General features: G+C 46.2%; 1 protein-coding gene across 1 annotated transcript in view; it reads left to right on the top strand.

Moving 5' to 3' along the window:
• Positions 1–13,298, top strand: part of sycp3 (synaptonemal complex protein 3) — a 90,319-nt gene that overhangs the window by 736 nt on the left and 76,285 nt on the right. The window contains exon 2 of the mRNA XM_078242366.1: positions 6,808–6,947. Within this exon, the coding sequence (XP_078098492.1) occupies positions 6,821–6,947 (127 nt within the window). The 5' untranslated portion in view covers positions 6,808–6,820. The remainder of the gene's footprint in view (positions 1–6,807; positions 6,948–13,298) is intronic.

Raw genomic sequence — 13,298 nt, forward strand, 5'->3', positions numbered from 1 at the left:
AGAGATGAGTAGAGTGAGGAGAGAGATGAGGATAGAGAGAGTGAGTGAGGTGCGAGAGTGAGTGAGGAGAGAGAGTGAGTGAGGTGCGAGAGAGAGTGAGTGAGGTGCAGAGAGAGAGTGAGTGAGAAGGTGAGAGAGTGAGTGAGGTGCGAGAGAGAGTGAGGAGAGAGTGAGTGAGGTGCGAGAGAGAGTGAGTGAGGTGCGAGAGAGAAGAGTGAGTGAGTGCGAGAGAGAGTGAGTGAGGTGCGAGAGAGTGAGTGAGGTGCGAGAGTGAGTGAGGTGCGAGAGAGAGTGAGTGAGGTGCGAGGAGAGAGTGAGTGAGGTGCGAAGAGTGAGTGAGGTGCGAGAAGAGTGAGTGAGGTGCGAGAGAGAGTGAGTGAGGTGCGAGAGAGTGAGTGAGGTGCGGAGAGTGAGTGAGGTGCGAGAGAGAGTGAGTGAGGTGCGAGAGAGAGTGAGTGAGGTGCGAGAGAGAGTGAGTGAGGTGCGAGAGAGAGTGAGTGAGGTGCGAGAGAGAGTGAGTGAGGTGCGAGAGAGAGTGAGTGAGGTGCGAGAGAGAGTGAGTGAGGTGCGAGAGAGAGTGAGTGAGGTGCGAGAGAGAGTGAGTGAGGTGCGAGAGAGAGTGAGTGAGGTGCGAGAGAGAGTGAGTGAGGTGCGAGAGAGAGTGAGTGAGGTGCGAGAGAGAGTGAGTGAGGTGCGAGAGAGAGTGAGTGAGGTGCGAGAGAGAGTGAGTGAGGTGCGAGAGAGAGTGAGTGAGGTGCGAGAGAGAGTGAGTGAGGTGCGAGAGAGAGTGAGTGAGGTGCGAGAGAGAGTGAGTGAGGTGCGAGAGAGAGTGAGTGAGGTGCGAGAGAGAGTGAGTGAGGTGCGAGAGAGAGTGAGTGAGGTGCGAGAGAGAGTGAGTGAGGTGCGAGAGAGAGTGAGTGAGGTGCGAGAGAGAGTGAGTGAGGTGCGAGAGAGAGTGAGTGAGGTGCGAGAGAGAGTGAGTGAGGTGCGAGAGAGAGTGAGTGAGGTGCGAGAGAGAGTGAGTGAGGTGCGAGAGAGAGTGAGTGAGGTGCGAGAGAGAGTGAGTGAGGTGCGAGAGAGAGTGAGTGAGGTGCGAGAGAGAGTGAGTGAGGTGCGAGAGAGAGTGAGTGAGGTGCGAGAGAGAGTGAGTGAGGTGCGAGAGAGAGTGAGTGAGGTGCGAGAGAGAGTGAGTGAGGTGCGAGAGAGAGTGAGTGAGGTGCGAGAGAGAGTGAGTGAGGTGCGAGAGAGAGTGAGTGAGGTGCGAGAGAGAGTGAGTGAGGTGCGAGAGAGAGTGAGTGAGGTGCGAGAGAGAGTGAGTGAGGTGCGAGAGAGAGTGAGTGAGGTGCGAGAGAGAGTGAGTGAGGTGCGAGAGAGAGTGAGTGAGGTGCGAGAGAGAGTGAGTGAGGTGCGAGAGAGAGTGAGTGAGGTGCGAGAGAGAGTGAGTGAGGTGCGAGAGAGAGTGAGTGAGGTGCGAGAGAGAGTGAGTGAGGTGCGAGAGAGAGTGAGTGAGGTGCGAGAGAGAGTGAGTGAGGTGCGAGAGAGAGTGAGTGAGGTGCGAGAGAGAGTGAGTGAGGTGCGAGAGAGAGTGAGTGAGGTGCGAGAGAGAGTGAGTGAGGTGCGAGAGAGAGTGAGTGAGGTGCGAGAGAGAGTGAGTGAGGTGCGAGAGAGAGTGAGTGAGGTGCGAGAGAGAGTGAGTGAGGTGCGAGAGAGAGTGAGTGAGGTGCGAGAGAGAGTGAGTGAGGTGCGAGAGAGAGTGAGTGAGGTGCGAGAGAGAGTGAGTGAGGTGCGAGAGAGAGTGAGTGAGGTGCGAGAGAGAGTGAGTGAGGTGCGAGAGAGTGAGTGAGTGAGGTGCGAGAGAGTGAGTGAGTGAGGTGCGAGAGAGTGAGTGAGTGAGGTGCGAGAGAGTGAGTGAGTGAGGTGCGAGAGAGTGAGTGAGTGAGGTGCGAGAGAGTGAGTGAGTGAGGTGCGAGAGAGTGAGTGAGTGAGGTGCGAGAGTGAGTGAGTGAGGTGCGAGAGAGTGAGTGAGTGAGGTGCGAGAGAGTGAGTGAGTGAGGTGCGAGAGAGTGAGTGAGTGAGGTGCGAGAGAGTGAGTGAGTGAGGTGCGAGAGAGTGAGTGAGTGAGGTGCGAGAGAGTGAGTGAGTGAGGTGCGCGAGAGTGAGTGAGGTGCGCGAGAGTGAGTGAGGTGCGCGAGAGTGAGTGAGGTGCGCGAGAGAGTGAGTGAGGTGAGAGAGTGAGTGACTGAGGTGCGAGAGAGAGTTAGTGAAAAAAAAGGTGCGAGGGAGAGTGGGAAAAAGGTGCAAGGGGGAGAGAGAGAAAAAGGTGCGAGGGAGAGAAAGAGAAAAAGGTGCGAGGGGGAGAGAGAGAGAGATCTATGAGGGATTTATGGGGGAATGATGGCGCAGAAATTGCTAATGGGCACGGAATTGAGAAGAGTAAATATTACTAACGAGGGCACTAAATGTTACTAACAAGGGCACAATAGAATAATTAGATTTAACACTTGGGCATGCACTGTGTTTAATTGTACCGTTTAAAAGTGTGCAGCGTAATACCCTGGAGGGTAAATTGGTTTTGTCAGATAGAAATATGTATTTCGGCCCTCGCTGAGATTTTGGGGATATTTTATTAATGTTACAGAAAATGTAATTTTTTTGTGCCAAGTTTTCTGCATGTTCATGTCTCAGAGGATAAAGACATTCTCTCATGGACAGAGGTGGACAGGGGATGTAAACATCATTTTCCACTGGTTTCCTGGCACCATTCTCAGCACTGGCTGATTTCACCAGGCAATGGGAGAGTGGACATGAGATTCCCCTTGATCCATTATGAAGTCCGATTGACATTGTTGAAGAGCTCATTAAGGAGAGTGTTGAGATTTTCCCAGGGGGATATGTGTTGTTCGGGGCAGACCAGCTGAATAAGTGGACACGAGTGGGGGCACAGTCATGGTCGTTGCAGGGAATTAGTTGGGTGAATGGCAGAGAGGAGCCACATGTTGCTTGTGGTATTCTGCTGCACTTGCCATACCATGGTTCCCCCCCCCCCCCCCCCCCCCCCCCCCCGGGAGATTTGCGCCATGAAAAGGGTGAGGCCCAGGAAGGACAAAAGAAAAACGGTATGGAAGAGGAGCTAGAAAAGGAAGACACAGGACAAAAATAGAAAATGCTGGAAAATCTCAGCAGGTCTGACAGCATCTGGAAAGAGAGTGAGCCAATGTTCCGAGTCAGGATGACCCTTCATAAGAGCTGAACACAGAGGTGTGCCAGTTGCACAGGGAAATGGCGGGTCTCGGGGGTCTTGTCACAGTACCATTAACTTCAGGGATCTGATTCAGGCACATTTCAACTGAGCATTGTTTATCGTCTCTGCTGCAAACTCTATAGCTGCTGACTCCATCCCTCTACCTGGCCACAGACTGAGATTAAGCCAGCCTGTTTGCAACCTTTAATTCGCATTTACTCCTAATGTGAGCTTTTGATCTCATTCGCACCATCACTAAGACCGCCTATTTTAACTTACACAACATCACCCAACTGAGGAAGACATGAGTAATGTACCAGAAGTTCTGAGAGAAATACGTTTTAGTGAGGATTTGAAGGAAATGAGCATTAGTAGAGAAATGGTTTTGGGGAAATTGATGGGATTGAAGGCGGATAAATCTCCAGGGCCTGATAATCTTCATCCCAGAATACTTAAGGAAGTGTCCCTGGAAATGGTAGATCCGTTGGTGGTCATTTTCCAAAATTCTTTGGACTCTCGACTGGTTCCTACAGTTTGGAGGGTAGCTAATATAAGCCTGCCATTCAAAAAGGGAGGTAGAGAGAAAACAGGGAACTATAGACCAGTGAGCCAAACGTCAGTACAGGGGAAGTTGCTAGAGTTCATTATGAAGCTTTTCATAACTCAGCATTTGGAAAACAGTCATATAATCAGACAAAATCAGCATGGATTTACAAAGGGGAAATCATGCTTGACGAATCTATTGGAATTTGAGGATGTAAGTAGAGTTGACTGAGGAGAACCAGTGGATGTGGCTTATTTAGACTTTCAGAAGACTTTCGACAAGATCTTATGTAACAGACTACTATGTAAAGTTAAAGTGCATGGGATTGCAAGTAATGCCTTGAGATGGATAGAAAGCTGGTTAGCAGATAGGAAGCAAAGAGCTGGCTTAAATGAGTCTTTTTTCTGATTGGCAGGCAGTGACTAGTGGGCTACTTCAGGGATCTGTGCTAGGACTCCAACAGATCACATTATATAGTAATGATTTGGAATAGGGAACTAAATGTATTATGTTCGAATTTGCAAATGATACAAAGTTGGGTTGGAAGGTGGGCTGTGAGGAGGATGAAGAGATGCTTCATCATGATTTGGACAGGCTGAGTGTGTGGGCATATGCATGGCAGATGCAGTCTAATGTGGATAAATATATGGTTATCCACTTTGGTAGCAGTAATAGGAAGACAGATTATTACTTGACTGGGTGTAAATTGAGAGAGGTGGATACTCAGCAAGACCTTGGTGTCCTCATGCATCAGTCGCTGAAAATAGCACACAGGTACAGCAGATAGTAAAGAAGGCAAATGGCATGTTGGCCTTCATAGCGAGAGGGTTTGAGTATAGGGATAGAGATGTTTTACTGCAATTGTCTGGGGTGTTGGTGAGACTAGAATTGTGTGCAATTTTGGTGTCCTTGTCTGAGGAAGGGTATCCTTACTATAGAGGGAGCACAGCAAAGGTTTACCAGGCTGATCCTGGAATGGCAGGTCTAATAATGAGACTGAGTCAGTTAGGATTATGTTCATGGGAGTTTAGAAGAGTGAGAGGGGATCTCATAGAAACTTAGAAAATTCTAACAGAGTGAGATAGGGTAAATTCAGAAATGTTCCCAATGGTGGGGGAGTCCAGAAGGGTCATAGTTTGAGGATAAGGACAGGGCATGGTCCTGGGTCTAATGTTCTGTCGGAGAGTCGGTGCAGACTCAATGAGCCGATCATTTCTGTTACCTTCTCAAAACTCAGCAACTTACATAAACAAATTTTTCCTTTAGCAATCCATGCTCACTCTTCCTAATCAACCCACCTTTTTTCATGTGACTACTAATTCTATCCTGAATAATCATTTCTAGAAGTTTGCCCACCACTGATATTAAACTGGCCGGTCTTGCTGGGGCTATCCTTGCAATGTTTTTTTGACCAAGGATGTAACGTTTCTAATTCTCCAGTCCTCTGGTGCATCTCCTGAGTCGAGAGCAGATTGGAAGATTATGGCCAGCGCAATTATTCTCACTTCCTTCAATATGTTTGGATGCATCTCATCTGGTGCCTTGTCCACTTCCATTACTGACAAGTCTATTCAACACTCCCTCCATATCAATTTTGAACTCCTAGGGATAGAGTTTCCTCCTCTGTCACCATGTCCTCGGTAGCATCTACCTCCTTGGTAAAGATTTAATACCTCAGCCATAGCCCATGCCTCCATGTATAAATTTTTTCATTCCTAATTGGCCCTCCTCTTACCATCCTTTCACTGTGTGCCTATCGAAGATTTTGAGATTCCCCTTTATGTTGGCGGCCAGCCGTTTCTCATAATACCTCTTCTCAATCTGCTTTTTCACCTCCCTCTGAACCTGGATTCCTCTTGGTTCTCAACTGTATTTTCTACCTGACACCTGTCATATGCACACTTTTTCTTTATTTATTTCTATCTCCTTTTTCATACAGGGAGCTCGATTTGTTTGCCCTATCTTTCCCTTTTAAGGGAATATACCTTGACTGTGTCCAGACTATTTCTGTTTTGAAGGTAGTCCATTGTTCAGCTACAGTGTTTCCCATCAACCCTTTCATTCCAGTCTGTCTAGCCCAGTTCCATTCTTGCCCCATTGAAGTCGGCTCTCCCAGTTAATGATTTTTACTCTGGAGGTCAAGATAGACCATCCAGATGGCACTCCTGGCTACAATGATTGCAGATGCTTCAGCCTTGCCTTTTGCACTGATGTGCTGGGCTCTCCCATCATTGAGGATGGGGATATTTTTGGAGCGTCCTCCTCCAGTTAGTTTAATTGTCCACAACTATTCTCAATTGACTGCACAATGTGAACTGATTCTTTGATTGTGGGATTTGTTGGCTCTATATCGCAGGCTGCTCTGCTCTTTGACATGTAAGTAGTCCTGTGTTATAGCTTCACCAGGCTGACACTTAAGTATGTTTGGTTTTGCTTTTGGCATGTCCTCCACTCTTCAATGAAATTAAGATCTTCATTGAGATGAAGGCAGTTTGTTCGGCACCCTGGTGTTACATTTGATCCCAGGATGAACATCCAACCTCATATTTGCACCATCACTAAGACCACCTTTTTTCACCTCTAACATTGCCCAACTTTACCCCGACTCAGCTCATCTGTTGCTACACCTCCATGCATACCTTCTTTATTTCTAAACTTGATTATTACAATGAACTACTGGATGATCTCCCACATTCTACTCAGTAAAACCATCATCCAAATATATACCATTTCTCACTAAATCACCGAGTCAGTCCACATATATTTGTACAAACTAAATGGTAGTTTATATTACAATTTGTTTCAGAATGCAGCATGACAGTTCTCATCCTACAGCTAGTGTCTGAATAGCTGTAGAGTTTTAACTAAGAACCTCAGGAAAGCTAATGACCAGTTCGCTGTCTATCATTATGAATTGACACTCTCAGCTAGTTTTGAGAAGTGCCATTGGTTACTTTGGATCTTGGTTCCCCTTTTTTTTGGAAGTATGTTAAATATGTTGTACCTTTTTACTTGTTCTAAGGTTTGACTGAAATATGGCTAATAAAGGACGAAGAAATCCTGTTAAAAACCAGAAAGAGAAAGCAGCCTATGATTCACTTTATGAATTCAATGAAGACAATGCAAAACAGTTGGGGAACAGCTATGAAACTGAACAGCTAGGTAAAGCACAGTTAAGTTACTTTAGAAATTGCAGTTTTAATTAAATTCATGCTTCATTTTGTTCCAAATTCCCAACATCCATCATTCCTGCAACCAACGAGCATGAATGTGATAGTTTGGACTATCCCAACACTTTCCGTAAGCATACCATGTACCCTGTAATAAGTCATTGCCCTTCAATGATGCTCTATGTGGATGACAGAACCCAAGCTTAATAATTGCCCTCGAATTACAAAGTTGTGATGCCATACTCCGACTTAATCTGCTTTGTGATATTTTAAATAAGAGCACAGAGTTCTGGAGTCCGAGAACATAGGATATTTTCACCTCACCCAATAGATCAGGCCTTAGTCTGGCACCTTATCTTCGTAATTAGAGGGCAGTTGTTAAGCTTGAGTTCTCTCTTCCACACACGCCACCACTGGAGGTGGAGAGAGATGAGAGAGGAGGGGAGGAAGGGTGAAGAGGTACTGAGAGTGAGGGGAAGCTGAGATATAAAGATGTTAGCGAAGGAGGAAAGGCAGAGGAGAAATGAAAGGGATGGTGAGAAAGAGGAGAGAGTTCATGTGCAGGAGGGGGTAGATATTGAGAGAAAGTCCAGGAGAAAGAAAGAAAGGTGAAGGAAAAGAAGGATTGGGGAGGAAGGAAATATAAGAGCGCAGGAAAAAGGAAAATGAGTGGGAAGGAGTAGTGGGTGAACAGCGAAGGCAGATATGAGAGGGTGAAGGTGCGGAAAGGGTTAGGTGAATAAAATGATTGAGAGGAGTGGGCTACAGAAAGGGAGAGAAAGCTGGTGGAAAGGAGAGTTGGGAATTAATGTAGAGATTGGAGAAAAGATAGTCGGGAAGGGTAGGATAGAAAAAGCTCGAGAAGGGAATGTAGAAGGTGTATGGTGGAGGGAAAGAGGGGAGTTGAGAAATGGGTAAAAAGGGAAAGAAGTGAATGAGGAAGATGGATACAGGAGGGTGCGCAGAGAGAAGGGGAGAAGGGCACGGTAGCACAGTGGTTAGCACTGCTGCTTCACAGCTCCAGGGACCTGGGTTCGATTCCCGACTTGGGTCACTGTCTGTGTGGAGTTTGCACATTCTCCTCGTGTCTGCGTGGGTTTCCTCCGGGTGCTCCGGTTTCCTCCCACAGTCCAAAGATGTGTGGGGTAGGTTGATTGGCGATGCTAAAATTGCCCCTTAGTGTCCTGGGATGCGTAGATTAGAGGGATTAGCGGGTAAAATATGTAGGGATATGGGGATAGGGCCTGGGTGGGATTGTGGTCAGTGCAGACTCGATGGGCCGAATGGCCTCTTTCTGTACTGTAGGGATTCTATGAAGTTGGAGCATGGTGAGGAAAAGGCTGGAAAAGAAGGCTGGATAAGATGATGAGCTTGGTTGAGCCAAGGCTGGAAGAATGTGTGTAACATCTAAAGTGAAGGGGTCTGCATCTTCATACATGAATCACAAGAAATTAACATGCAGATACAGCAAGTAATTAGGAAGGCAAATTATAATTCCAGGAGTCGGCTGTGAAGGAATCGTGCTTTATTGCACAAAATGAAAATAAATAATGATCACAAGCCTGTGGTGAACACAACAGGTCCCAACCAGGACTAAAAGGTGAATGGACCCTCTCAGTGTCTTTATACAGGGATTGGTATACAAGTTCCACCTGGTTGGCTCATTACCAATCCCCAGGGAGCTCGTATTCAACAAGCCCATCCGGGAGGTCAATTAGTGATTCCCCATGCAGATCATGGGGGTTATCACACAAATGAGAGAATTAGGGACATTTTATTACAACTGGACAGGGTTTTGGAGCGGCTACAGAGTACTGTGGACAGCATTGAACACAGCTCAGCGAAGGTTCAATAGATGATTCTGGGATGAAGGTGTTGTCTTTTGGGGAAAGGTTGAGCCCATACTCCATTGAGCTTTGAAGAATGAGAGGTAATCTTATTGAAACAGGATTCTGATGAGCTTGACACTGGAAAGATGCTAAGGATGTTTCTCATGGAGGAATCTAGAACTGGGCAGCATAGTTTCAGAATAAGGAGTATCCCATTTAAGATGTTAATGAATTATTTCCCTCTGGGTCGTTGATGTTTGGAATTTTCTACTCCAAAGAATAGTAGAGACTAGAGAATATATTCAGCACCGAGTTAGACGGATTGTTGAGCTACAAGGGAGTGAAAGGTTATGCGGGGGCAGGTTGAAAAATGGAGTCAAGTTTGTGATCAGATCTGACATGATCTTATTGAATGGTGGAGCAGGCTTGAGGGGTTGAATGGCCTACTCTTATGGTGGAAAGTTACTGATTTGCAGTGAAGGAGACTGGAAATGGCCTTGGAGGGCAGACCTCAAACAGGCCCTGCTTCAGATAGTGGCATCATCAGCAGGCTGCAACAGTCTTGTTCGGCTGGTTGACTGGCAACAACTAAGGCACTGCTGGAGTTGCAGAGATGGCTGCAGCAAAGTGGTCATCATCAAAGAGTCCAGCAGATTTGATCTCTTGTGGAGTCACCGCCATTCTCCTGGATCATGGATTTGAAAGACTGCTATGACACTCTGGAAATCTCTTTGAATCGTGGTATCCAGAAACATGATAACAAGAGATGGAACTTCCGCTGCTCTCAGAACCTTGGAAGCTGTTTGTACATTAATGGAAGCTGCAGCATCATCAGGCATCACTCATTGTGGGTTGTACAGGTGTGCTGATGTTGAAAATAATGGGCTCCAAAGTATGCACAAATCCCTATGCAAAGTCGGTGTTAATTCCTTCACGATTCCTAACATTGATTGCAGTGCACCAATGATTTGGGTTTGTATACCTTTTATTTTGTGCTTTGATTTTGTACACTTTGTACTCTGGTCCATTGATACCTTCATCTAACTCTCTGCAGCAGAACTGCCCTTTGTGAGCTGCTTATGCTATCTTTCTTGCCCCCATCCCACGGACCCGTGCCCAGAGTTTTACCATATGTGATCACTTGTCTGTGCATGCCTCTAAAATTCTTCAGGGGCTGGGCTGGTGACTACAAGTGTAAGATCACGTGATGGTGTCTTTCCATTGAATGAAACATTGACAAGATGCTTTTCTCTACCCAATCAGTCACAAATCACATAAAAGTACATTTGGAATCGCCAGATCACTCCGTAAATAGTGTAGCATTAGCACACCTTAAGAACTAGATTTATTTGTAACCAACTGATAGAAATAACATTGCCTCTCTTTTGCTGCCATTTGTAAGTACAGTGTGATGTCTGGGACTTAGTTCCTGGTAGGTGTGGACTACGTTGATAGTGTTACACAAAACAGATCAGTTGGTTTGCATTAGAAATTAAGATAAAATCACATAGATACTGTTATGACGACCACGAAAGCCATGGGGATCATCAATATATCTTCGTGGAGTATGAGCTGCCTTATTGAGGAAGCAGTCAGCAGCTGTTTTTAAGCCTGTAATTTTACCCAGCCCTGAGTTATAGGCCCTGAGGTGAAGACTACGTGACTGTAAGCCGCAGGTGCGGCCCTTTCCTTTGTTGTACAATAAAGGGTGTTGTAGATGGGAAACTGGTGTTTTACTGGGAATTACTACATTGGCGACAGGAGAAAAAAATCTTTTTTGCTCCATCTTTCTGGACAACTTTAGAATGTCAAGAATTTTTCCAGTAAGAAAAATCTATTATGCCTCTTTTTGGGAAACTCGAGCTCTATGACACCAGTGGGAAAGATTGGGCCCAATACATGCGATACTTCCTCCATTCTAACAACACTGAAGGAGACAAAAATCAAAAAGTGATATTGTTAACAGCATGCAGGGCTCCAGCTTTGAGTGTAAGTCTGACCTATCCGAATGTTCCCGACTCAAAAACTTTTAATGAATGGTAGACCTGGTTTAAAAAAACCCCACTATGTCTCCAAGTCCCCGGTAATTCTCCAATGACTGAGAGAGCCTCTGGGGTATCTCTCACTAAGTTCTTGGCTAGGTTGCGGGAACTAGCTGAACGCTGTGAATTTGGACCACCTCTTAATGAAATGTTGTGAGACAGATTTATATGTGGCATAAATGACCTAACCATCTAAAAGAAGCTGTTGGCAGAACCCAGCTTGGCCTTTAAAAAATGCTGTTGAATTAGCAACTTGAGAATGCAGAAAAAGGGGCTCAGAAACTACAAGGGGCATCAGGCAGCAAAATCTTCCAACTCGGGGGCCGGGGGAGGGGGGGGGGGGGAACCTCATGCAACCAGTCCTCAATGGAGAGTGCTTGTGTCAGTCAAGCATTAAAGGGCCCCATTCTATACAGGAACCCTAATGTTACCACCAGAGTATTAAAGAACATACTCCAGAAAGGTGTAGTTCCCATATGATGGATTATTGCAAACACTGTCAAAGGACACAGCCATGGTGACATTTCAGGAACAGGGAAAACAGGTGCTGCCCAGGAAGAAAGCTGAGACCAGTACCTGAGCACATGGTGAGGGTATCCCACCTTCCAGAGACGAGGGGACACTATAACTGAATTGTATTGTAACAATAAAAGTTGCCCATATAATAGTGGAATTACTGATAAATAGCCATCCCTTGAAGATGGAGGTGGACATGTGAGCCACAGTCTCCGTTATCGGAGAACAGACCTAGAGGTACCTCCAATTGGGTGTCCAGCTCCTGAAATTGGAAGATATGAAGGCCAGACTATCCACCTCCAAGAGGAAACCTCTACAAATAAAGGCACCACAGTGGCCTCAGTGACTTAGAGACAGTGGTCACATACTCGTATGGGGGCATGGACCAATCCTTATGAGAAAAGATTGGCTCCAGCAGATTAGGCTCAACCCGTTGGAGATCTTCTGGCTAGGCGTGTGGGAATTGTATGATGTTATCAGTAGATAAATTGGAGTTTTTCAGGAGAACCTGGGGAAAACAGAAGGAGTCAAGGCCAAACTCTACATTGATCCCAAAGCTGCACCAAGGTACTTAAGAACCAGGCCAGTGCCTTGCTCCATGCTGGAGAAAGTAGAAACTGAACTAAGGTGCCTTGAAAGCTTAGCTATGATGAGGCTTGTGCAATTCGCAGAATAGAACATGCCAGTAGTTCCTGTTCTTAAGCCTGACAAATCAGGATTTGTGTGGACTAAACTGACAGTCAATTGGGTCTCCAAACTTGATGGGTACCTCATGCCCTGGATCAAAGATCTGTGCTTTGTTAACAGGTGTCAAGATGTTCTCCAAGTTGGACACGAGCCATGCTTATCTTCAGGTTGAATTGGATGAGACCACCTGAAAATATGTGACAATACGTTTGCCCTTTGGAGTCTTGTCAGCGTGTGCCATCTTACAAAGAATGATGGAGAACATCCTTCAAGGGCTTCTCAACGTAGCAGTGTACTTAGATCATAGATCATAGAAATCATAGAAACCCTACAGTGCAGAAGGAGGTCATTCGGCCCATCGAGTCTGCACCGACCACAATCCCACCCAGGCCCTACCCCCACATATTTACCCGCTAATCCCTCTAACCTACGCATCTCAGGGGCAATTTTAACCTGGCCAATCAACCTAACCCGCACATCTTTGGACTGTGGGAGGAAACCGGAGCACCCGGAGGAAACCCACGCAAACACGAGGAGAATGTGCAAACTCCACACAGACAGTGACCCAAGCCGGGAATCGAACTCGGGACCCTGGAGCTGTGAAGCAGCAGTGCTAACCACTGTGCTACCGTGCCGCCCTATGATGTCTTGGTCACAGGGACTTTAGAACAGGAACACCTGGCCAACCTGGAAGTCTTGCACCGATTTTCCAGAGCTGGAGTTCACTTGAAGAGGGAGAAATGCGTTTTCCAAGCAGCCAAAGTAACCTATTTAGGCTACCAAGTAGATGACAAGAGGTTACATCCAGCAGAGGATAGACTAAAGGCCATCAAGGAGACACCAACCCCAAGGAACATCACTGAATTAAATTCCTTCCTGGAGTTAGTTAATTATGGAAAATTTATCCCACATTTAGCTTCCATCCTGGCCCCTTTGCAAGCCCTACTATGAAAATACCACAGATGGTCCTGAGAAGCTCTGCAGGTAGAGGCTTTTTCTAAGGTTAAACGTCATTAAGTGTCATCTAACTTACTGGCCCATTTTGACCCTAAGAAAGAACTAATTTTAATCTGTGACACTTTCGTACAGGGTTGGTGCTGTGCTGTCACGTGGCTGGAAAGACATTACAGAGAGGCCCATTGTATATGCCTCCTGGACCCTTTCAGGAGGCAGAGCAAAGGTACTCTTTAATTGAGAAGAAAGGGTTGGTGGAAGTAATTGATGTGAAGAAATTCCATCTTTCAAAGAAGACGAGGCAGTTCCCCCCAT

This window comes from Mustelus asterias, chromosome 25, assembly GCF_964213995.1.
Source record: "Mustelus asterias chromosome 25, sMusAst1.hap1.1, whole genome shotgun sequence".
In the NCBI taxonomy this organism is placed as follows: Eukaryota; Metazoa; Chordata; class Chondrichthyes; order Carcharhiniformes; family Triakidae; genus Mustelus; species Mustelus asterias.